This window comes from Mauremys mutica, chromosome 4 (genome assembly GCF_020497125.1).
Source record: "Mauremys mutica isolate MM-2020 ecotype Southern chromosome 4, ASM2049712v1, whole genome shotgun sequence".
NCBI lineage: Eukaryota > Metazoa > Chordata > Testudines > Geoemydidae > Mauremys > Mauremys mutica.
Window position 1 is genome coordinate 23,979,311 of NC_059075.1, and position 24,651 is coordinate 24,003,961.

Genomic DNA, 24,651 nt, shown 5'->3' on the forward strand with positions numbered 1-24,651 from the left:
CCTAAAGAGGGTACGGACCCTGTACTAGAAAGGTGAAACACTATGTCTCTGTATGTGAGAAGTTAACTGTTTGATTAATGTGGACTTTTTAATGGTGACCTTTCTAGCTTCCCACAATCCAACCTTAACCCTGTTTGAGCCACACTCTCAATAGTGTAGGGTATTATGGGATTATGGATATTTTTCTCATTTCTTTGAAGAACTTCCAATGCAAATTTCTTCTGTTTGTGCAGTTTTTCCAAGCAGTACAGCACTATATGTCCTAATTTGTTCCAATAAACTTACATTACTGTGGGAGAAACGGGAACAGAGTGTGCAATTCTGTAACTTTTAACTTAGTTACAGAATTAACTGTATAGAATTATTTTGTATTTAAGTGGCGAGCACTAGAAGAATGTGAAAACAGAATGAATTAAACGTGTTTGCTGATATAATGCTTTAATAAAGTACAGCAGTGATTACTTACAAAAGGTATGTTTCTGAAAACTGAAGTTTACGTATAGCAAAAGCATGATTAATATTTCCCAAAGGAGATGGACAAACTCAAATTTCCACTGGAAAATGTCACTCAACAAATCTCAGAGGTTGGGGAGAACAGAGTCTTCAAAAGCCTCAGTGAAATCTTTGAGAGCTTTTGTCAGATAATGATCAATTGAAAACTTTACCTTGATTTGCTGGTATTTTGTTCATCTCCATATAATAAAAATATGGATCAAGTTGACATAAGTCTGTGTTTAATTTCTCCATTTCAGCTCCCAGTACTTAAGGAGGCCATCTACTTTCATCTCCCACTTTTCTTTTAGCCCCTTTCCCTGTTCTTGTGAAGACTGGATCAGTCACTCACAGATACTGCTTGTCCAAACTCTGCAAGGCCTGAAGTTGCCCCCAAGTTTGGATCCTCTATAGTTTCTGTGAATTAAGGATTCCCCCAAGAGGTTCTGTTCACTGCATACTGCCAGGTGGACCTGAGCTCACAGTTAGTCTCCAGTGCCCCATAACAGGGAAGTAAAGCTGGAGTGCTATCTACAGATGAACTATGTGGGGGAAGTTAAGGGTATGAAAGCTATCAAAGCTATTGCCGCAGTGTCTCAGGAGGTTTGGCATGACAAGAGGAACTCAAAAATGAACTATGGCTCTCCAGAATGAAGGGTGGCTGAGAATGACAAATACTCCTTGTGACTAGCCTTGCTAAATTGCCTCACTTCTTAGTGTGATGCACCCTGGAAACCACACGGCAACTCGTTGAGAACATTGCCTCAGAAACAGGAAGTAAATGGCAAGACAAAAATATACGCAGCAGACTGGCCCCCTCTACCGCAACACTGCTTTAAGTGTAAGGCCATTAACTTCACATTACAAAAGAGGTTTGTTTACACAGAAAGCTGCAGTTTCTGGCAAAATATGTTTGGTAATCAGCATGGCAAATGTGTTGTCTTCCTTGTGCTGACTGGCCTTCAGCCTGGATAATTTATCAGAAGAAATAGTTCCCTAATAATTAAAGTTGCAATTAATAGCTCATGGTCAAGGCAACGTTAAGCAAAACAGAACAGTCAGTTCCTGGATTCCAGCATTCACACCTCAAAAACACTTTGCTTGGTATATTTGCGATTTACCTGTATCTGTGGTACATACACAGTGTACAGTGTTAGACTTGCAGCAAAAGTGGGCTTGTTTGTTTTATTAATCACGCATGTGGAGTGAAGACCAGTTTTTATTTTTCTAGGCAACGGAGAGGGAGAGAGGAGAGACACTGAGTGTCCGGGTGCCCCTGTTGTCCCGGGGAAGACAGCATGGTGCCTGCTGGCAGGAGAAGCCGTGTCTGAGAGCAAGGAGAGCGGCAGAGTCAAATAATTGGCAAGTGCAACCTCAGGAAGAATAACTAGCTGGACCAATGGGAAGGGAGATGCCTGCCCCTGGGAGCCCTGGAAGGGGGAGGAGCTATGTTGGAGCAGTCTGGAGCCAGACACAAAAAGGGCAGGACTGGCAATGTGAGGAGCTGGTGAGGCCCAGGCTTGCATGCAGGGTTCAGCTGAAAACCGGTCTCTGGGGATCTGGATGCAAATCCATCAGCTTGGCCCTTTCTTCGAGGCAACTCCCAGTTGAGAGGGCTTTGTTGGGAAAACCCTGCCTATTAACCTGTGGAGGGGCTTACCAACTTATTCCAAGTGTAAGGCTGTTGGGCTGCACTAAGCCAAGTCAGCCAAGTTGCTAATTGCTGCTACAGACCATAGCGTGGTCAAAGGCCCCTACAAAGTGCACGTCCCAAGGGGACACTAATTTTACATTTGCTATATCAAGTCACATGACTAGGGAAATTGATGGATATTATCAGTGTGGGCACCGGTGACAATGAGAGTAGTGTTTTACACTGTTATCTTTACTTCCTGTTTAATAGAATTACTGTGTTTGTGTTATTTCTTGGGAGTTGGCAAGTAAGGGGGGGTTACCCATGGTTAGAATTTTATTTCCAAGCTGCCCTGGTGACCCTGTCCTGCCAGGAAGGAGCAAGGGGGGCTGGAGGCACCGCCAAATAAATTCATATGAGAATACAGAAGTTACACCCTACTGAGCTGAGGCAGGATCCAGAAAAACCCAGGCCTGTCCATCAAAACCTGTGAGGAGATTTCCGCTAAAACAGGTAACCAGAGAGGTGCTACACAAGTTAGATCAAGTTTTTACAAAAGTAGGAGACAACTTGACAAGACAACTAAATGGGTGCAATGTAGTAGTAATCAGCCACTTCTCTCCAATTCTGTATTTCACTCCCCCATAAGTCTACTGATTTCACCCAAGACCTCCGTTGGTGGACTGTTGTTCGAGTGTTCGGTTATATGAAAAGTCTCAAAGGAAGCACCACCTTAGAACCGAGTGATGTAACATGCTTTTACTTCATAAGATCTTCTGCAAGTCTCATTACAGCTTCATATGTTACAAACACCACCATGTTCACTGGAAAAGCACGAATGCAGTTTAATCCAAGTCCTTTGAAAAGAACTCTTATTCCTTCTTCTTTCACACTTACTCGGATGCAATGTATGAGTCCTCTGTACTTGCGCTGTCCCAAGTTATCTACTTGCATCCGCGATTTCATTACATCCATAGGAGTAGCTACGGCCCACCCAAACACACCAGCAGAGCCACCAGAAATAAGCACAGTCAGTATGTCTGCAAAAAGAGAACCAACAGTAGGAGTAGTTAACCAGAGCGTGGTAATGATATAGCAGTAAGCATTTCCAGAGAGACTATTTCCAGCTACTCGTTCAAATCTAACACTGTGAACAGTTTTAGAAGAGGAAAAACTGCAGAAAGAGACTGTTTTCCTAAAAAATAGTTTTGTACAGCGTGACTGACCTCACAACAGTCCAAACCAGAAATACCTCCACTGATGTCAATAGCATTACAACCGTATAAGTGAGATCAGAGTCTCTTCATGCAGACGTTCCACTGACTTCAACTAGCATTCTAGCAACCTCAGCCAGTCCACTGGATTTATCATGCCATATCAGACCATTCTAGTATCAGAGGGGTAGCCGTGTTAGTCTGGATCTGTAAAAGCAGCAAAGAGTTCTGTCGCACCTTATAGACTAACAGACGTTTTGGAGCATGAGCTTTCGTGGGTGAATACCCACTTCGTCCAACGAAGTGGGTATTCACCCACGAAAGCTCATGCTCCAAAACGTGTTAGTCTATAAGGTGCCACAAGACTCTTTGCTGCTTTTACAGACCATTCTAGGCTTTCTAGGGAGTTATAGTGTTCCCATCACTACAGTATGCAAGTCCATTTATACTGTATAACCATTCAACCAGCTCTGTTGATACACGATCAAGTTTCAGATGCTGCCTCCAGTTGTGACCAGTGCTTGACCTGATGCTGAAATAAAGTGAAATGAATCTACAATGAACCTGACCATTTATGCAATTCAGGAAGGGGAAAAAGGAATTCCTTCCTGCCCAAAGACAAAGTTGTGTTCTTAACAAAACTGTACCTTGTAACTTCTTACTCTAGATAGCAAGCTTACTATCCTGTATTGTCCATAGTAGTAAATGCTGCAGGATATCTAGCACCTGTATAGTATATGTAGTTCCAACGTTTCCAATATTTTAAATGTGCTACCTTTTGATTTCACAGCATATTCATTTTTTCATATAGCAACAAGATAGGTGGCTAGGGGCACCTTACCTATTTTAATATAGTATGTGGTTTTGAGACACTATAATTAAGGCTGAGCTGGAGCCTGCCACTCCAAGGTGTTCAGTGCCTTTGCAGCTGGAGTCCACCACCTGTTTCCAATTGCTTATATAACTTTCTCACCAAGAATAATCTTCTTTGCTGAAACTTCTCACAGATGGGCTTAGCCCAGAGGGGGGAGGCATTTTGTTGTCATCTTGGGGTTATTTGTTTCTGTAGCTGGGATAGTTCAAAGGCCTTTGTTTTCAAACTTCAGCCTGGGCATGTAGCGCATGCAGTGCTGCGGGGTGTAGAATGCTTGTTTTGTCTCATTTGCTGGAATTCCTCCCCATCGCTATCTGAAGAGGAGGTGCAAAGCTTGAGAACTCAGCATTCCAAGTGTACAGAAGAGATTGTTACACTTGGAATAACTACAGTCTAATGAAGTTGGTCTGATTTCACAATCCAAGCAGAGCTGAGTGCGACACAACCCGGATGGGAGGTTTCTTAAAGAAGACTCATATCCTGCACGAAGTGGTGGATATGCACTAGCTGGCCCTCCGCTCTCTAAAACCCCAAGCCTTAAAGGGACTGAGGACCCGCTACTCTCTCTGATTGAATTAAATCCTTTGTTAAAGGGTTTATTCAAATGAGAGTTGAGGCCCCTGGGCACCTTGCATGATAAACCCTTAGTACAGAACCAGTGCCCCATGTATTACTGCCGGACACGGTGCTACCATAAATTGGATGGTTCCAACCCCTGGCAGCCATTAAAAACTGCATAGCACATCATCTAAGAGTAGGAGTGTTATCCCCAACATGTTTAGTCAAATTTCAGTTCCATTCTTCTTATAGTAACTAGCCTCTGCATCTTCAAATAAATATGACAAGCTTTGCTTCTTATCCTAAACGACTCTAATTAGATTGTTTTGCATTTTTAAATCTGTGTCCTGTTTCATCCCAGAGGTAGCTGCATTTAATCTTAAGCAATGTGATTCCTATTGACTGCAAAGCCTTTTTTGGGTAACCACATGTCACTTATTCAAGGAATCCCACCCTACTTTACTGAGCTTGCAGGGGCTAATTAAAGGGTGATCAGAACGATACTGAAAGACTTGTCGATACTTTAAAATAGTCCCCTCATACAGATTTCACTATATATAGTTTGTACATTCAGTAAGTAAATCATTTTGGGAGCCACTTGGATGAATGGTACTATATAAATGCAATAATTGTAAGCTTTGTGGCTGAAAACCAATGCACAACGGCCTATAATAAGGACCTTTTATGAGTAAAATTTCCAAGGAGATAGGTAAAAAGAATGTAAACTCAAAATATGCCTTCCCTGCTAATGCAATATAAATGAACCTATTTTTGTAGGCAATCCTGAACTGTTTTCTCCACATACCTGGTTTATCTTTTCCAGCTGGAGTAAACCAATCACACAGGATATTATAGGTTAGGAAATACGTTGCAAATGAGTGGCAGTCCCTGCACAGTAATGCAGAACAACCTTTGTATAGACCTCCAAAACCTTCCTCCTTTGCTATCATCCTCAGACAATGCACAGGTCCTTGATACTTTGGCTTGGAGAGGGGAGAAGCTGTAACTGAGTAATGTGATTGCTTCTGAGTTTGCATTCGAACTTTAGCTGTTTCGGTAGGCGAGATTAGCACCACCTGGAAAATTAAAAGAACGTATAACTTTTAAACTTTCACAGTGTTTGGATTAACATCATTATCCTTCTTCAGCCAATGAATCAGTCACACTTGACTTTTCCGAGCAATAGTAGCAGTTTTACAGCCTAAAGCTGGCCAGTCCCATCCTCCTCCAATTCAAGCGAGCACGCGCTAAATCATCATAGAGCAACTGCAAGACTAAAGTTTGGAGCTGCCTAAGCATGAGTTAGGAGCACCCAGTGTAATGAGAGGCAGGCAAAAGTGGTGCACTGGGGCATAGCGCAGTACTGAAGAATAGGAACAAGAAGTCAGGCCATTACGGAAGAAAGGAGGGAATCGTAAACTAACACTACATTATACCAGTCCTAGTACATGTGTCAGGGGGCTGGAACCACTGTCATAAACAATACTAGAAATTAAACTGAGACGAGACATCTTTGCTATTTGATTTGCCTGACTTAATCTGGGCATTAAGTTGCTCTATACAATGTGATCTGCAATGAAAAATTATCTACTGAATGGTCCACCAGATGGGGCAAGGAAACATATACATGTAATTTGTGATGTGTTTTTATTTTAGAGAAGAAGATTAATGTCAGCCACCGAGCAGGACTGAACCGAACCAAACCAGCATGTGGGCACAACTGAGGAAGAGTAGAACTTCTTTTTATTTATTTATTTATTTATTTAATTCTGTTGCAAGATTCCAAAGGATTATTATAATCAGTGGGTTCCAATGACCTTCCTGTAAGGACTGAACAAAAGCTATTCACTATCTTTCCAGCCTCACATATATAGACCTGGGACCTTTCTTTGTGGTCTTTTTTGCGATTTACCTACCCGAACAGCACCAGTAGCACATCCAGCAACAGAAATATCCACCTTTGATGGCTTCACGTCTGAAGTGCCATATCTTAATCTGCAGATATTATAAAGGAAGTTTCTGTATGCCCCAAATGAAAAAGAAGAAACAAGGGACACTGTGGAAACTGACAGTGACATGCCTTTGTAAAATCCCCAGGCCTGGTTTGAAAGAGAGAGAGAAAGAATGGATTAGAAAGGAAATAGCCTGTACTTATGCAAATACCCTATCCAGTCTGCTCTAAAACGCAATCCATTCACTGTAGAGTCACCCTCAGCCTGCAATTAGCTCTCTTAACAATTTAACAATAAAATAAAGTTCAACCTAAGTCTTCTCCCCAGGGCTGGCTGTTTGTACACTCCCCATTCAGGGTTGACCAGTCCAGACCCTAGGTTCTCTTTGATTACTTCTGAGATCTCTCCTCCCTTCTATCTCGAGTGGAATTGATGGGCTGCTTGCAATATGAATCAGCGTGACACGCTTAGCAGTTCAGCACCTGCTAACAAGTGGGTTCACAGGATCATTGTTCTGATTGTTACACTCGCTTTTATGATAAATGTAATGTATTAAACTAGATGTACTTAGTATCAGAGGGGTAGCCGTGTTAGTCTGGATCTATAAAAAGCGACAAAGAGTCCTGTGGTACCTTATAGACTAACAGACGTATTGGAGCATAAGCTTTCATGGGTGACTACCCACTTCGTCAGACGCATGTACTTACTTTCTCTGCTTTGTATGTTTCTCGAATGCAGTGCCAAATTCCATTATAGCTTCTCTCCGTCTGAATTCTCACCTATAAGCAAAGGACATCATATTCAGAAAATATTAACGAATACATTAATGCCACACCGTTTTATTTGCAGTAGAATCTTGTTCTCAAGCAGACAGCAGATACTATCAGATATTAATTATAGAACACTTTTGTATAAAGAATTTGAAAGAAAAATTTACAGCATTCAGTTATATCACTGATTTACCAAATGGAGAGGAAGAGGCAAGAGCAAAAAGTTAAGTTTTAGAAGTAAAGTTAAAACAAATACCTTTACTGTATCCAGTGGATAACCCACAGCAACACTTAAGCCACCTGAAACAGATATTTTATTAAACAAGGTTAAGAATGTACATAATTACAGGACCAATTTCCTAATGCAAAGGAAGTCATTAAATGAATTTCAGTGAAATTCAATTCCAGAAAGTCAAGTTGTTTTTGATACCATATCTCTAATTTGTAGGTAACTAGAAAGTTTAAGCCAAAGATCAAGATGCAAAAAAGAGAGGCTCAGACAAATTCAAAGAAAAACTTTGGAGTGGCAAAGGAAACATCCCAGAGGTAACAGCAGCATAGTGCAAGCCAGGATTGTAAAAGAAAAAAGTAACAAATGTTGCTAGGAATATGCTATGCACAGTACTAATGTCATGGGCTGTGGGCTGCCCTGTTGACATTGGACTTTAGTTGTGTCTGGAGTTTTAACAGGAGATGTCAAGAAAATAGCTGATTGTTTCCTAGTCCCCTGCCTTTTTGCATGTCCTTTCTCATCTTAGACTGTAAGCTTTCTGGGCAAAGACCAAGCCTTCATACGCAGCACACCGTGGCTCCTGCTCCCTTAGCAACACGTAGGTCTCTAGATGTTACTGAATAACCCCTACTGGAGCCTCTGGATGCTACTGTACCAGAAGTAGTAAGTAATAAAGAATGAAGCCACTTAGATATTAACTGAGGTTTACAGGCTACAGGTTCCAGCCAGCAAGACTCCATCTTGAGCTAAGCAGAGGTAGCCAGTGATTTCCATAGGGAAAAGTTGGAACAGAGCTCTTCAAGAGCCACATATGAAGCCCCAGACTAGACTACTCAGTGGGAGTTAAGGGCACCCAGCACTTCCAGGATTGAGCCCCTAAAGCAATAGTGTGTTTTACATGTGCAGTGAAGAAATACACTAGAGTGCAAAGAAAGATGACCAAAACCAAAGGATTAATGCTTAACCAGGAAACAGCCCTTGAAAAGGAGCCAAGCTGATTTTAGAATCCCTGCACTATGATGTGATGCAATGTCAGGGCAGTGTTCAACTGTGTCCAACATACAGCACAAGCCCAATGGCTGCTTTGCAAATCAGCGTGGCAGAGCTGACTTTAGGCGAAACTGCCCTTGCTGTTTCAGCTTTGGCAAGCTTCAGATGTCACCCCACTGTGACAGTGCTGAGGAGGACTAATGATGGGGTATGAATAAAGTCAGGCTGGTCAACAGAGCTTGTCTGGATACCAGCTGACCTTTATTACCATGGTGTGACAGCAAAGACATTGCTTTTAACATTCAACAGGGATTTGTCTGCCCCAAATATAGAAACCCAGGAACATTTCTAGCGCTTAAAATAATCACTAGAGATGGAAGCTCGATCATTCTAGGAGGGAAAGTTGCAAGTACTTTTCCAAGCAATAGTAGCAGTTTTTTATCTTTTGCATAAGTAGAGGCTATTTCCTTTCTAATCCATTCTTTCTCTCTCTCTTTCAAACCAGGCCTGGGGATTTTACAAAGGCATGTCACTGTCAGTTTCCACAGTGTCCCTTGTTTCTTCTTTTTCATTTGGGGCATACAGAAACTTCCTTTATAACATCTGCAGATTAAGATATGGCAGTGACAAGACACACAGTTTTCATGTAGGTTTCTTTACTTAACAAAAATAAATAGAATTTCATTACTGCCATTATGTCCACCATATTTCTCAGCCAATGGTTCTAAATGTCTCACTCCTCTGTTGAATGACACTACATCAATGCAAAGTATTTTTTTGATGTTAGAGCCGACTGAATGGCTAACTTCTGGTTAATACATGAACTGCAAGTGACCTCAAAGGAAATCCGGCTCAGTGACAATGGAGCTGTTTCAATGGGACATTTATAGTGGCCAATCCTTTTGTTTTGAAAGCAGATTTAGTTGTCTTAATGTATTGTATAAGCCCTTTCTGGGAGCTGGGAAATTACACTGATCTGTTTCCTGGAGGTTCACCAGTTAAGAGGAGTTTGTAATTCAGCTCGTTTACAAAGTTAGTGTTGGGCGCTGTAGTCATTGCACAAGCCACATTTCACCTGAAATAACAAGGCCATCTTGGTAACTGACTAGCACTGCTACAGGGTGAAGTAAACAGTGTCTTCTTGAGTGAGTCACCAAGGTCCCAACAGCTAATCCTGTAGTGCATAGCGCCTTAGACAATCCTGGACAAGATTTACATGATCCTTGCTCACTTACCCAAAAAAACAAACAAACCCTTTATTTTAATTGCTGTGCATGGGCCATCCAGACTCTCCATCAAATCTGTGTAGTGGAAAAGCTCAATAGGCAGTAACAAATAGGTCAGAAAACAACTTTCTGTATGTAAAAGCTACAGTAAGGAAGGACTATCTAGAGGAGTAAAGAAAAATACACAGGCAAAAGATGGAGTTTTTAAAAAAAAGGAGCTTATTCAATCTAGGTAGTGGAGCGTGCAGAGAATAAAAACACGCCCCAGCCAGCCTGGATCTCCTGCTCACTGACAGATCCTCCAGCCTGGGCCTCTTGCAAATGTACCCAGGGCAGATCACTAAGTTGGGGAGAAGGGTTTCCTGGAAAGAAAGGGCATAGCAGCGAGTAAGTTACTGTGCCCTTCTGCTGTGCAGACCTCATCCACACCCAGTGTTCCCTCGTGCATGAGCTGCAAGCTTCTCAGTGGTTTAAGGGGGCACTTTTGGCTCTTGGAAGACCTTTTAAGAAAGGGATCTTTTGTGCATGGCAGAGCTAAAAACATAGTCTGGCTGCCCCCACTGTGTTCAAGAAGGAAGAACTCCCTGCTACTTTGTGATAATGTTTGGCTCACAGGCAGGGACCAGTACATTCCTGCCTTCCTTTTGGATTTGGGTTAATATTGGGTGTATTTAGTATCTTGATAGGGATTAATCAGCCTTGTCACACATTAAAATATGCAGAATGCAAAAACAGACACATAGGCCTTCTTACTGCCACCTGTCCCTCTGGATAAAACGGCTTGAGGGACTGAGAGAGGAAGTGGCCTGCAAATGAGCTAGGGATCTACAAGAGACAGCTCTCTTTAACTCCACCTCCATCCCACAACAGCCCCTCATGCTGTTCCAAGGCCATGGAACATTCATAAACTCTCTGCTGTTTCGCTCCTCTGAGTAACAGCAGCAATGGCAAATACATTGTGAATTAGGCTAAAGTTTAGGTACACATTGTATTGATCCCTGAATCCTTCTGCCCTGGGCTAGAATAAGACATAGATACTATTAGCCCAAGAGCTCTTGGCGTTCTGTAATTACATCAGAATCTAGGCTTTCATTTTAAAAAAAAAAAGTATTTTCTAGCCCTCAGGGTTGGTAAGAAAAGCTTGAACATGTGCCCTGACATATAACCAATGCAGTGATATCTACCTGAGTCTGCAGGCAGCCTTAACAATAAACAATAGATAGCTCTGAGCGGGGATGTGACCTGCCCGAAGCATCTCAGTGGGGTGTTTGCTCCACAACCCACTGCCAGTCCTGGTTCAAAGTTTGTGGTTTTTTGCACAAAAAGGGTAGAAGGAAATGTCAGGAGGTGGAGGGTTGTTTGTTTTGTTTTGTTTTGTTCAACATTTTCTACCTTTTTCATCACACAAAGAAATAATCCAAAATGAAATTTCTCAAAACTAAACAAAAAAGTTCTTGCAAACTTTGTGTGTTCTCCCCCCACCCCAACTTTGTTTTATTACTTTCCCTCCCCCCGCTTTTCTAATGGGGGAGGAATATGAAAGAAAGTAGGGGGAAAACAAACACTTTCACTTTTTATTGCCTCTGAATCGGAAACGGGCAGGCAGGGGAAGTTTAAAAATTGGGACGAAGTGTTACCACCGTGTTAACAGTGTTTTGGGGTTGTTGGGTTTTTTTTAAAAAATCTCACTGAGCAAAATTTTGACCGACCCGGCTCACCGCTCTGAGGGCCCCACCAACACCACCTCCACCAGGGGCCACATAGGGCAGGAGAAGAGTACGGCGAACCCAGCCGGTACACCCCATTTCCTAAAGTCATTACTGTAGGGCCCTGCTGCTGCCCCGCTTTTCTCTCCAGGAAGGAGAGTCACTGCTTCTCTTGCTCTTCCTGAGAAGGGGTCCAGGCAACCATCCCTTCCTCCACCATCCCAAGTGTGCGGCAGGAGAGGGGACACCATGAAGGGGGCCCTATTTCTTCATGTGCCTAGGGCCCTCGGTTGATGTCATGTCCTCCGGGTCCCATTTTGAGCTGAGCTCCATCACAGAGGCGACGTGGGAGCGGGAGGCTGCCCCACCACTGCACTCCAGTATTGACAACCCAACTCCTGTGCCCAGAAGCCACCCTGTTGCTCACAGGAGATGAGGAGCGAGTGGAGATGCCTCTTTCTGCTTCCTCCCCTCCTGAGAGAATGGTGTCAGCTGGAGGCAGGGAGGGGGAAGATCTCTCCCTGCTTCCTGCAGCAAGGCTGCTTCGCTACTCGGCCCCAGGAGGCCAGCAAGTGGGGAAAGGAGTCAGTAAAGGGATTCCCCACATCCCTCGGCACGGTTGAAATCTGAGCAAGGCTGGGAGCTTTTCCTCAATGCCAGACTGACTGCTGCCCTGGCTAGAATCCCCTGACTAGGGAAGATGTCACAGGAATTAGCAACATGGATACCCCTCCTTGGCACATTTCACTTTGGCTCCTCTGCACCATGAGCCCCAAAGGCTACCAAATTCCAGGTGTGCTTTTTATTCTCCTGAGAAGGGACTAAACACCCAAGCATGAAGCTTTTACACATCGGAGGTGTCCAGTCAAGTTTACCAAAGGCTGTGGAAAGCTGCAGTGCAGTGAACTCCGTCACTTTATATAAATAGCCCTGGACAGTGATAGCATGAGCTGGCTGTACTGTTTACACAGCAAAACCAAACAAGAGCAGCTCTGTATAGAACACGTAAGGGAGGCAGAACCTATAAAAAGACTCTGTTCAGTAAAGTGGTGCCTGGCTGCTGTAGGTTGGATAGAAGATAAACAGTGAAATCAAGTTAAGGACCTATCTGGGTTTTAATAATACCTAGCTCTTATACAGAGACTTTCATCAGTAGATCTCAAAGCACTTTACAAAGGAGACCAGTATCACTATGCTCATTTTACATATGTGGAAACTGAGTCACAGAGCAGTGAAGTGACTTGCCTAATGTCACCCAGTGGCTAAGCCAGGAACAGAACCCAGGTCTTCTGAGTCCCTGTCTTTGTGCCCAAGCTGGGATTATTATTTTTTTTTATGTACACAGTTATCACAGCAGCGTGTGTTCCCCTGCGCCAGCAGTTCCTGATATGTAACATAGCTGGGGGTCCTGGGAGGATATGGCTCGAGAAGAAGCAAACTGTGCAGGTGATCTTCAATGAAAAAATAACATAGTGGAAGACAAATTATATTAACACAACTGACTGCAATAGCTATACGTGAAATCCTGGCCTTGCTAGCACAAGGCACAGGGAGAAGCAACTACCCTGGCTCATGGGTGCTGGGGCAGGAAGATAGAATAACCTGTCCATAAGGGAAGTTTTTCTAACCCTGGGCAATGTGTGGTTGGTTTATATAGCACTAGCTATTGATGGTAGCAGTTGGCAGTGGAGTCAGGACATGTCCACTGCTGACTGGTCACACTTCCCTGAAGGCTACAGAGCAATGCCGGACACACCTTGCCTTCTGCCTAAGAGAACACTCGGTCTCTATGCCTCAGGCAGAAAAGAGCCCTTTCAGTCATCTCCACCCTAGCCTGGGCACCTGCAAGATGCAGGCCAGAAAGCAGAGGTGGACTCAGTTATATATGAAGGAAGGTATAAGCTTTCTAGCACCTCCAGCCCATGTCCTGATTACTGACGATCTTTCTGAGCAGTGGACATGTTTACATTGGTGTCGTGTTGCCATTTGGTGTCACAAGCGCAGGTACTGTGCATCCTCTGATTTCTCTCAGGCACATCTCATACTGTGTTACTGTGCGCTCAAACCTTCCCTTGATTCTGAGCTAGTTCAATACACTCTGAAGCAACAGCAGTGGGAGGAGCTGTGCAGTAGGTTGTGTGTGTGTGCACGTGCACATGTGAGGAGCTGCACAACAGTTCTGAGCATGTTTGTGCTTGTAGATAACTTATCACCTGGAATATTTTCACCATAGACATCAGCCAGGATTTTAAGAGGGCTGCACCTCTTTGCTATTCTCCAATAGGAGCCATGCAGTGTTTTCTCCAAAAAGTGAAAACACATCAAGGTCTTAGGAGTGCAGTTAATTAAACAGAAACACTGTGTTGCCATTTTAGTTGTTTGATGCAAATCATCTGGGTTTGCAACATATTTGGAAATGTGAAAATACACAAGATAAGCCTGCTTCAACTCTCTAACATTTGTCAGAATCAAACACAACCCATACACCAACGCCAAGGCTCAGAGAAAATCAGCCACAAATGTTTGTATTCCAAGAAATCTCTGATCTGGAAAACACCCCTCAAGGAGATAATGGCATCACCCACATCAGACTGGTAATGATGGGCATTGGGCCAGTCCCTGACGTCCTTGCACAGACAAAATTCCCACTGACTTACATTCAAACTATCTAGGTACTGGACAAAATATCTCAGAGGAACTTGTTTTCTATAGGCAATGCACATCATAGAAAAGCAGCCAGTTTGCCTTAGGTAGCAGCTAAGAGGATTCTGTATGCATAGCAATGTGGTGCATTTAAAATAAGCAAAGGTATTTCTGATTACAACCCCAGAGGGACGGCCCTCTCCCCGATGCATCTACGTAGGGCAGGATCCAACAAGTACTGAGTGCCTCCCATTCCCATTCCCAAAAATGCACTTACTGCACAGCTGCTGCCCAATGTGGCAGTCAGTACCAACGTTTAAAGAATCTCTTTCATAGCCTTGCCCCAACTTCTCATTGTCAACCATATCCCCCCAGTGCCCAGGCTCCCAAAACCACCACACAGTCTGAGATGACTGAGTACAGAGAAGGGAAGGGAACCACAATGAAGGGACTAAATCCATCTCTCCTGCTCCTGCTGTCATTCTGGATCCCACAGGGCTCACTGTACCTCCCAATTATTACATAAAGGGAGACCTTAAGTATGTTCTCCTATTTAAATCTCTACACGGGCAATGAGCCTCTCTTGAACTGACCAGCAAAGGGCTGCCAAAGTTCAGAGGATCTGGAAGCCTGGTTGGAATTGTTCATAGCATGTCTCAGCCATATGCCAAATTTGTCTGACCCTCTCTAGCAAAGATGACACTGCATTTCTCCAGTTCTGATCAATCTTAGCCATTTAATGCTTTTCTCTTTCAAAATCTCCCAGGTAATTAGACCATACTCTTTGCTGATCACTTGCCAAATTTCGTTGTTTACAACAAAACTAGCTTTCATATGTACAAGCACCCCGAAAAAATCTAAAACCAAGCGGTACCTTTTTTAAAAAATTGGAAAATATTTGCTCCCAGATCAACTTCTGCTATGCAACAAGTCTGTGTAGTAATAACCCATGAAACTGCAAATAAAGATCAGCCTCAGGTTATCCAGATGTCACTCCTCCAAACCTCCTTGTTAATTGAAACAGTCATTTCTCTGCACTATTAATTGTACTGGAAATGACCTCAGTTCTTCCTACTCTGACTGCCTAGGATATCAGATAACTGAGGCTGTACCATACCAGCAGTGTCTGCCAGTATCTGCATTCAGTTTGTTCCATCTTGTTCTCTCCTGCTGCCACATGTGGGTTTTCAGGTTGTTTTGCTTAATACTTTTGGAATTAGACTGGGCGTTGCAGAGCAATAACCTTAGCTAACCATATGTTTAACTATATTCATTTAACAGCTCGGTAAGTTTGCTGATTCTTTAAATTAACAGAATACTTTTTAAAAAAAGAGATTTCTCAATAAATCTCTGAAAGACCCTCAACTATAGCATGGCCATTTGTGGCATTAGGATCTGCCTTTAAATTAATAGGAACACAGCTTTCATCATGCACCATTTTACTTATTTATTTACCTCCAATGGCTCCAGCAATGAATTCCATCTGCACAGAGTCTGCTGCTTTGACTGTCCTGATGAAACGTTGGGATTGTAGAGGAGACAAAGAGGAAAATTCAGCCTTTCTGTGCACAAGCCAACTTCAATCCTTTGGAAATTATATGGTTCGTAATATATTAAAGCTACCCCTGCTAACTCCACCTTCCTCCAGAGGTTATGTACTCTGGAGAAACTTGATGAACTATGCATGTGCAGGGAGAGACAAAGATTGAATTGGTTCCAAGAATATTGTGAATAAATAATCCCAGGAAAAAGTGAACCAGAACATTGACCTGAAACCTCTATTCCAGTGCCTTTTACCCTGCAAATCCCTGGATGCCCGGCCTTATAAAACAACGATGATGTTGAACACGGAGCAGCCACATTAATATTAATTAACCGCAAGAGATGGTCTCTTCCATAACTCACCCACGTACATACACACACACACACAGAGGAGTGGAGATTTTGGGAGAGTCCCCCCACAAGCACTATTTCAAAGTAGACTCCCTTCCCAACCAAAGGCAAAGCATGCCACCCCCTCTTCCCTTGCCATTCACCCTGACCTTCCTACTTACAGTCCTGGTTCTTCAGCCTTGCACAGCGCTCAGCTCATCCTTGCCAACTCTTAAAAGCACAGGTGGATACAGTTATATATGAAGGGATTGGCCGTGCCTGAGTGGTGCTCATAAACACCAGGAAATTCAGCCTCTGAACGGGGGAGCACGCTGGAGCTCCAGGAGGTGACCTCTCGCATGGGAGCTCTGTGGGAGAAGGAATGGGAAGGAGGCCCCTCCAGGGAAGCAGTTCCTGAGCTCTGCAGGTGCCAACCTCCCACCCACAAACCTGCCCACCCTGTTGGGGAGCAGGGAGCCCCATCTGCAGGATGACTTTTTCAACGTTGGCCATGCAGAGCACATGTCTTTCCTCTCCCTGCAAGGCCTGGTGGGTGCTCTGACTTCCCACAGCATTCATAGGGTAGCATTCTGCAGCACCTCCAGTCAGTTACTGCACAGGGGGCTACAAAAAGCCTCAGTCTAGTGGGCACTCTGAGAGGGCACAGAAAAAAACAGTCAAGGATGGGATTAGAGTAAAGTGTATACGTTTGGCTGGGGGTGGCGGGGAATGCTGCAGCTGAGGGGGCTCTGGAGCAGAGCTCTCCTGCTCACTGCTGTGGTCATGACTCTAGCGGGGCACCAGCTGTCTCAGACCCGAAGCGCTAAAGGGGCTCCAGGATCGGCATGTATTCTCCTGCAGGAACAGTGTTTTTGACAGTGCCATTTTGGCATATCCACATGCAGTTGGAACTCAATAATGCCCTGATTAGCAGGTCGTTTTGTGTGTGTGAGTAAAAATGTGCCCCTTTTTGCCCCACCAAAAAAACTCTAATGTCCAGCTCTGTTGTTGGAAACTGGGGCTTTGAGTTAATTTGTGCACATGTGCACACGCATGCACACACACAGCACTACATCACTGCATCCAGTTCTGGTGTTCACAATGCAAGAAGACTGTTGATAAACTGGAGAGGGTTCAGAGAAGAACTACGATAATTAAAGAATTGGAAAACCTGCCTTACAGTGATAGACTAAAGGAGCTCAATATATTTAGCTTCACAAAGCAAAGTCTAAGGGGTGACTCAATCACAGACCATAAGCATCTATAGTGGGCTCTTCAGTCTAGCAGACAAAGCAAGGCAAGATGCAATGACTGGAAGCTGGAGCTAGACATAATTCAAAGAGGAAATAAAGCACAGTTTTTTAACGGTGAGGGTAATTAACTATTGGAACAATTTACCAAGGGGTGTTGTCAATTCTCCATCACTGGCAATTTTAAAATCAAGATTGGATGCTTTTCTAAAAATTATGCTCTAGCTCAAACAGGGATCAATTCAGAGAAGTTCTATGGCCAGTATTATGCAGGTCAAACTAGATGATTACAGTGGTCTCATCTGGACTTATAAACTATGAATCTGCAGATCATGGGATGGGGTTTAGTGGATCAGTGGTTTAGAGGATCAGCAACTACAACACTGGTAGATTCCAGACCACATTGGGGAGAAACTGATTAAGTTTGCATTGGTTTGGGTGGATCTGTGCTAAGGAACTTGGGTCAACCTCATCCCAAGTATAATTCATCAAAAGTCAATGGAGTTACATTAGAGATACATTTGGCTCCTTATCACAAGGGTTGAAATCAGCTTGTAACCAGTGCTTGTAAAATATCCTATCATTTATAAGCACAGGGCATTGCAAGTGCATTGAAGCTTAAGGCATTCCAATCAGTGTTATTTTGGAGCACCTTTTCACATAGGCTAGGACCACAATGTAAACTGTGCTGTGATCTCACTCCCTGTTGGCCCTCAGCTTAGTACACTCCACAACATCTCCACCAAATATGCCTTTTTTGTCTGTTCTCTGCTTCCCAAATCACATCCCTTATGACTGGTCTGTCCAGAGAGATCGGTATATTTACATTTCCATATGTAAAATTTATGCCTGAATTTAGGCTAAGAGATCTGTTACACAATGTTTGACCACAGGCAACCTCACCAGAGCAGCTTCTGCAGGACCAATTGTGCACGTCCATCAAAAGGAATTCCCTATGGGGAAAGTGATAGGGAGCAGTCCAAGTGATACCACAGGAATTTTAACTGAGATGTCAGTGGAGGTTTTAATGGGGGATGTCTTCTTATTGCAAAAGCATATTGTAACATGATCTCAAAAACCTCAGCGATTTGGTACGATTGGCTGTCAAGTAACCAGAAAGGTCACCACAGGGTTGGGTTCTGTGATTAATGAGAAAACAGGAGCAGCAACAGAGGCCACCCTCTGCATATCCACTATTCCTCCTACCACTTCACTGCTCTGCTCAGACCGGGGCTAGGAGGAACCATTTCTAGGACTTTAGGGAGTTTAGGCACACCCGTCCAGTAGGAACTGGATTGAGACCATAAGCTGTTTTCATATAGGCCCCTGAGCCATCAGGTAACAGGAACTACCAGTCATTTCTTATCAGGACAACATTCATGTTTATGACTTAGAGGTGGTTAGTTTTGTATCTCAGTTTCTGATCCTGAGTCATCTAGTCCTTCAAACCAACAAACATAACCCGAATTAAACCTGGACTGTTTAGGCTGATCAAATAGACTGTACCAAAGGTAACAACACTGATATCAGCTGTTTAATCAGGAAAAACACTGGAGCTTTGCAAACTAAATTTTACCATCAGTTAATTGTTTATCAATTTTGACACTTTGAATATTTTCTGGGGTTTGGGTTGGTTTGTTTTCCAGTTATTTTGATTTGGGGGGAGAAGGAGGAGTGGCTTTAACAGAGGTGGGTGCGGGTGCCGGTAATTTTTCCATGCTCAGACACTGTGGGGCCAAGGGAACTAATCTCTGAAAATGTAACCAGAGCTAGCAAAGTTCAGTGAGATAAGGGAAGCCAACACTAAACATTGTCAATGTAAACGGTTCACTAAGGCTAGTTGGGAGTGGAAAAGTAGCAGCCCATGAATGGATGGTGACTGTTCTGTGCTGTACATGGAAGACTGACCTCAGGCCTACAGGAGGGGAAAGGGGAAACCAAAGTGAGAGAGGGATCAGCTCATGTGATACAGCCTCCTGTTTCGCACAGTAGAACTACACCAGTTCTGATGCCCAGGTGGCATCCATATCTGCGGAGGAGTGGGCTGGATTTCCTTTGATTGATCATGGAAACCAAAGTCCTGATCCTGCAAAGTACTTAAGCATGTGCTGTGTCAACATCAGGGGCGGCGCTAGCAATTTCGCTGCCCCAAGCACGGCGGCACTCTGCGGGGGGCGCTCTGGCGGTCGCCAGTCCCGCGGCTCCAGTGGACCTCCTACAGACGTGCCTGCGGAGGGTCCACTGGTCCCACGGCTCCGGTGGAGCATCCGCAGGCACGCCTGCGGGAGGTCCACTGGAGCTGCCTGCCGCCCTCCCGCTGACCGGCGGAGCACCCCCTGCGGCATGCCGCCCCAAGCACGCGCTTGGCGTGCTGGGGCCTGGAGCCGGCCCTGGTCAACATGTACTTATGCGCTTTGTTGGATCAAGGCCTGAATCACACATTTCTAGCAGAGATCGCACCAGGTCACATAGTATCAGAGGGGTAGCCGTGTTAGTCTGGATCTGTAAAAGCAGCAAAGAATCCTGTGGCACCTTATAGACTAACAGACGTTTTGCAGCAAGAGCTTTCGTGGGTGAATACCCACTTCTTCAGATGCAAGTAGTGGAAATTTCCAGGGGCAGGTATATATATGCAAGCAAGAAGCAAGCTAGAGATAATGAGGTTAGTTCAATCAGGGAGGATGAGGCCCTCTTCTAGCAGTTGAGGTGTGAAAACCAATGGAAGAGAAACTGGTTCTGTAGTTGGCAAGCCATTCACAGTCTTTGTTTAATCCTGAGCTGATGGTGTCAAATTTGCAGATGAACTGAAGCTCAGCAGTTTCTCTTTGAAGTCTGGTCCTGAAGTTTTTTTGCTGTAGGATGGCCACCTTAAGATCTGCTATTGTGTGGCCAGGGAGGTTGAAGTGTTCTCCTACAGGTTTTTGTATATTGTCATTCCTAATGTCTGATTTGTGTCCATTTATCCTTTTCCTTAGAGGGGGGTTGCCAACACTGTATTTCAAAAATAAGGGACTGTTTTCTTAGCATCCCTATCCCACTCCTCTTCCCGGTATTATTATTATTATCATTATTATCAATAAATAATCATAATAATAAGCAGTACTCACCTACATTTGCCGGGGTATTTTTGATGCTTTTTGCAGCACTCAACAACTCCCGATCTTGCAGTACAGAAATGAAAAAATAAGGGACTGTTGGCAACCCAGCCTGAGGGAATAATTGCACTGCCCCTCCACCACCCCCCCCCCGCATACCCATTTCACTGGTAAGCTGAGGGCTTTAGTCCCCAGTGCTGTGGCCCTCATCCTTTTCACAAGCACCAAATTCACTTCAATGAACATAGTTCGGATGAATATACTTATCAATGGCCCCTTGTAGAATTACAGCATCATAGGTTACAGCAAGTGGGGAGTGGATGGGAACTAAAGATTATTCAAAGGATTTATATCAAATTTAAATTTTTGTTAAGATGGGCCATTATTTTCCAACCTGAAAAGAACTTTTACTCCACAATATAATATCATGTGAGTACAGCATGAACGCAGAGAGAAAAGTAAAATATTACCTAGGGAAGTAGCAATGTAACCGCTACACACGTGCTGAGTTATTCAGTAGCCATCCCTGGTTATATTTAGTAACCCTACATGATTTATTAACAGTGCTTCCCCCACAGTCCATGTGATTAATCAAACATTTCCAAGTATGGTAAAGGGTGTCTTCATTTGCATTCCTTCCATCATTCTTTCGCAAGCAGCTGCCTGGGACAAGTGAAAAAATCCACTCTATTCCTGCTATCAAAGAGCTGTCACCTACCTCGCTGCCACCATTTTGAAAGTAATATCAGCACCTAGAAATAGCAAGAGAGAGAATATTATCTAATGGCATTTTCTGACTCATAGATATAAAGTCATCAATATTAGGTCTAGCAAATATGTCACCCTTCAATTGTACAAGCCTAATCAAGGATTTTTACCTTTATTAACTGTGAATAGAGATGGACAAAATGTGATTTTTCCCTCTCAGGAAAACAGAAGAACATAAAACATAAGAATGGCCATACTGGGTCAGACCAAAGGTCCATGTAGCCCAGTATCCTGTCTTCTGACAGTGGCCAATGCCAGGTGCCCCAGAGGGAATGAACAGACAGGTTATCATCAAGTGATCCATCCTGTTACCCATTCCCAGCTTCTGGCAAACAGAGGCTCGGGACACCATCCCTGCCCATCCTGGCTAATAGCCATTGATGGACCTATCCTCCATGAATTCATCAAATTCTTTTTTGAACCTTGTTATAGTCTTGACCTTCACAACATCCTCTGGCAAAGAAAAATATTGAAGCTGTTCTCATTTCACAGGGTGGAAAATGGGCCTTTTTGTCATGAATGTTTTGCAATCATTTTCATCAAAATGTTGATTGAAACTAGGGTTAGAACAAATGAAAGAATTTTGATAGTGGTTTTCAATCATTGTTTTAAGAAAACAAATATCATGAGAAAAGAACATTTTTATAAAGTCAACAATTTTCCACCAAAAAAAAAAGTTAAAAAAAAAAGCCATTTTTAGAGAAAATTACTTTAGTGTTTGAAAAATGTCAACTAGTTCTGTGACTGGCTACCCAACAAGAAGCCCTGTCTGGGGGACAGACTGCAGATATTTGTACTGGCACAGCTATATCAAAGCTTGCCGGTGCAAACTCCAAGAGTATACACACTGAACTGGTGTAAACTGGAGCTGCAACAGTGCAGCTTATTCTTGAATCATAGATTCTAAGGCCAGAAGGGACCATTAGGATCATTGATGACTGGTGCCACCCCATACTGCCCCTCCCATCGGTTGCCAGGGACAGGGGCTGAGCATGCCAGGTGGGTTACAGGGGGTTCCGGCTCACTGAACTCCTGTCCCCAGCAGCAGAGCCCTGGCAGGGAGCGGGCTGCTGCTGCTGCTGCCTCCCAGCAAGGCTCTCTCAGGCAGAAGTGGCTCCATCCCACTCCCTGCCCGGCTGCCAGGGACAGCAGCTGAACATGATGGAGGAGAGGTGCAGGGAGAGAAGGACAGAGCTCCTCTCCTTCCCCACCCCTAGCAGGCCAATCGGGGGCACTTGACCCTGCATGCCTCCCCTACACCTCTGATTAGGATCGTCTAGTCTGACCTCTGGTATAACACAGGCCGTAGAACTTCCCAAAATTAATTTCTAGAGCAGAGCTTTTAGAAAAGAGAAGGTTACTCATCCTGTGCAGTAACTGAGGTTCTTCAGGTGTGTTTCAATATGGGTGCTCCACTGTAGGTGCAGCAGCACCCCCTGCACCTGGGATCGGAGATCAGCAGCAGCAGTGGCCATCAGACTGCACATGCGCACCTCCCCCATTTCACATTGTGAGCAGGACATATATATATATATAGTGCTTGGCAGATTGACCCCCCCACACCCCAAGTTTCTTCCTGATGCAGAGCTTATAGAGCACCCATAGGGACACACATCTAAAAGAACCTCAGTTACTGCCCAGGGTGAGTGACCTTCTCTTCTTCGAATGAGGGCCCTATGAGTGCTCGACTGTAGGTGACTAGGAAGCAGTGCCCCTAATAGGAAGGTTGGGCCTTTGGAGCAGCACTTACTGCCAATGATAGGACAGCATGGCCTAGGACAGTATCTGCTGCAGTATCGTGAGTGATGGCATAGTGATAGACAAAAGTGCCCGCTCATGCCCGTGTGGCCACTTTGCAAATGTCAGCAGTCAGGACATTATTGAGAAAAGCAATGGATGTGGCAAGTGGAATGTGCTCTAGTTCCAGGAGGAGATTGTCCATTGTGTAGTTGGTAGGATAGATGTATACACTGCAAGATCCACTTGGCAAGGCATTGCTTAGAGATGGCTACACCCTTGGATCTTTCGGCTGTTGAAAGGAGTAAGTGTGGCAATTTTCGGAAAGGTAGGAAGCTAATGCTCATATGACGTCCTGGTGTGCAGCGGTGCCTCCTGTTGGTTGCTATTAGGCTTCGGAAAGAAGCAAGTCAGATGGATAGATTGATTAAGATGGAAAGAGAATGGTACCTTGGGTAAAAAATTTGGGGTGTGGCCATAACATAACTTTGTCTTTATAAAAAAGTGTATACAGGGGGTATGCCATAAGTCCTCCAATTTCACCAGCCCATTGGACACAGGTAATAGCAACAAGAAATGCTGTTTTCATAGATAAGTGAAGTAGGAGCAGATTGCCATTGGTTCAAACACAGCTCTAGTAAGAGAGTATAAGACAAGGCCAGGGTCCCAGGCCAGGGTTGGATCTTGTATGTGAGAGTAAAGATTTTGGAGACCCTTCAGGAAACTTTTTGTGAGTGGGTGTATGCAGACAAAGTGGCTGTCTATGTGGCAATGGATGGTTGTGATGCCAGCCAAATACCCACAGATGGAGCTAGTGGGTAATCCCAATTGTTTAAGGTGTAAAATATAGTCCAGGATAAGTGGTAATGGAGCACTCATTGCGTTGACATGATGGGAGACGCACCAGTATTGGAATCTAGTCCATTTTTGGAAGTTAGTGCATCTAGTCATGTCGCGTCTGCTATTCAAGAGTACCTGTTTGCTTACAAACAGGTTATTTCTGAATCCCAGAATCATAAAGGAGCCAGGCTTTCAGGTGGAGCAATTGTGGATTGGGATGGAGGATACAACCCGCATCCTGTGAAAGGAGTCACGGACTCAGATGGCAAGAGATCGGAGGGCAAATCGTCATGTGAAGGAGGTAAGTATACCAGATGTGTTGTGACCATGTCCGAGCTATAAGGATGACCAGGGCTCAGTGCTCCTGTATCTTGTGGAGCACTTGAAAGAGAAGGGGGAAGGGAGGGAAGGCATAGAGTAGTGGCGCATCCTATGTGATGAGGAATGTCTCTCCCAGAGATCCATGTCCCTGTCCCAGTCCCACCCTGGAGCAGAATTGAGGGCAGTGGGCATTTTGCAATGTGGCAAAAAGATCTATGGTGAGGAATCCCCAGTGGAGGAAGATAAACTGAAGGATTTGCATATCCAGTTTCCACTCATGATTGAAGAATCTCCTGCTCAATGAGTCTGCAGTGTTGTTTCCTTGTGTCCAGGGACGTATGTGGCTGAGATGGTAATTGTAGTAAGAGGAGGCTCTGAGATATAAACCTTGGTATCAGAGGCCTGGTTTGAGGCCTAAGGCCTGAACTAAAGTAATGGTCAAGGCCTTGCTAACATAAAGCAAATTTAAGCTGTGAGC

At 44.1% G+C, this 24,651-nt stretch overlaps 1 protein-coding gene across 1 annotated transcript; it reads right to left on the reverse strand.

Annotated features, from left to right (window-relative positions):
- Positions 1-421: 421 nt before the first annotated feature.
- On the reverse strand, positions 422-15,929 carry SLC25A47 (solute carrier family 25 member 47). The gene is made up of 6 exons (XM_045012819.1): positions 15,746-15,929; positions 7,750-7,793; positions 7,431-7,502; positions 6,688-6,870; positions 5,577-5,847; positions 422-3,165 (listed from the first exon to the last, which is right to left on the reverse strand). Exons 1-6 carry the CDS (start codon positions 15,771-15,773, stop codon positions 2,885-2,887), a joined length of 879 nt encoding a protein of 292 aa, XP_044868754.1. The 5' UTR covers positions 15,774-15,929; the 3' UTR covers positions 422-2,884.
- Positions 15,930-24,651: the final 8,722 nt, after the last annotated feature.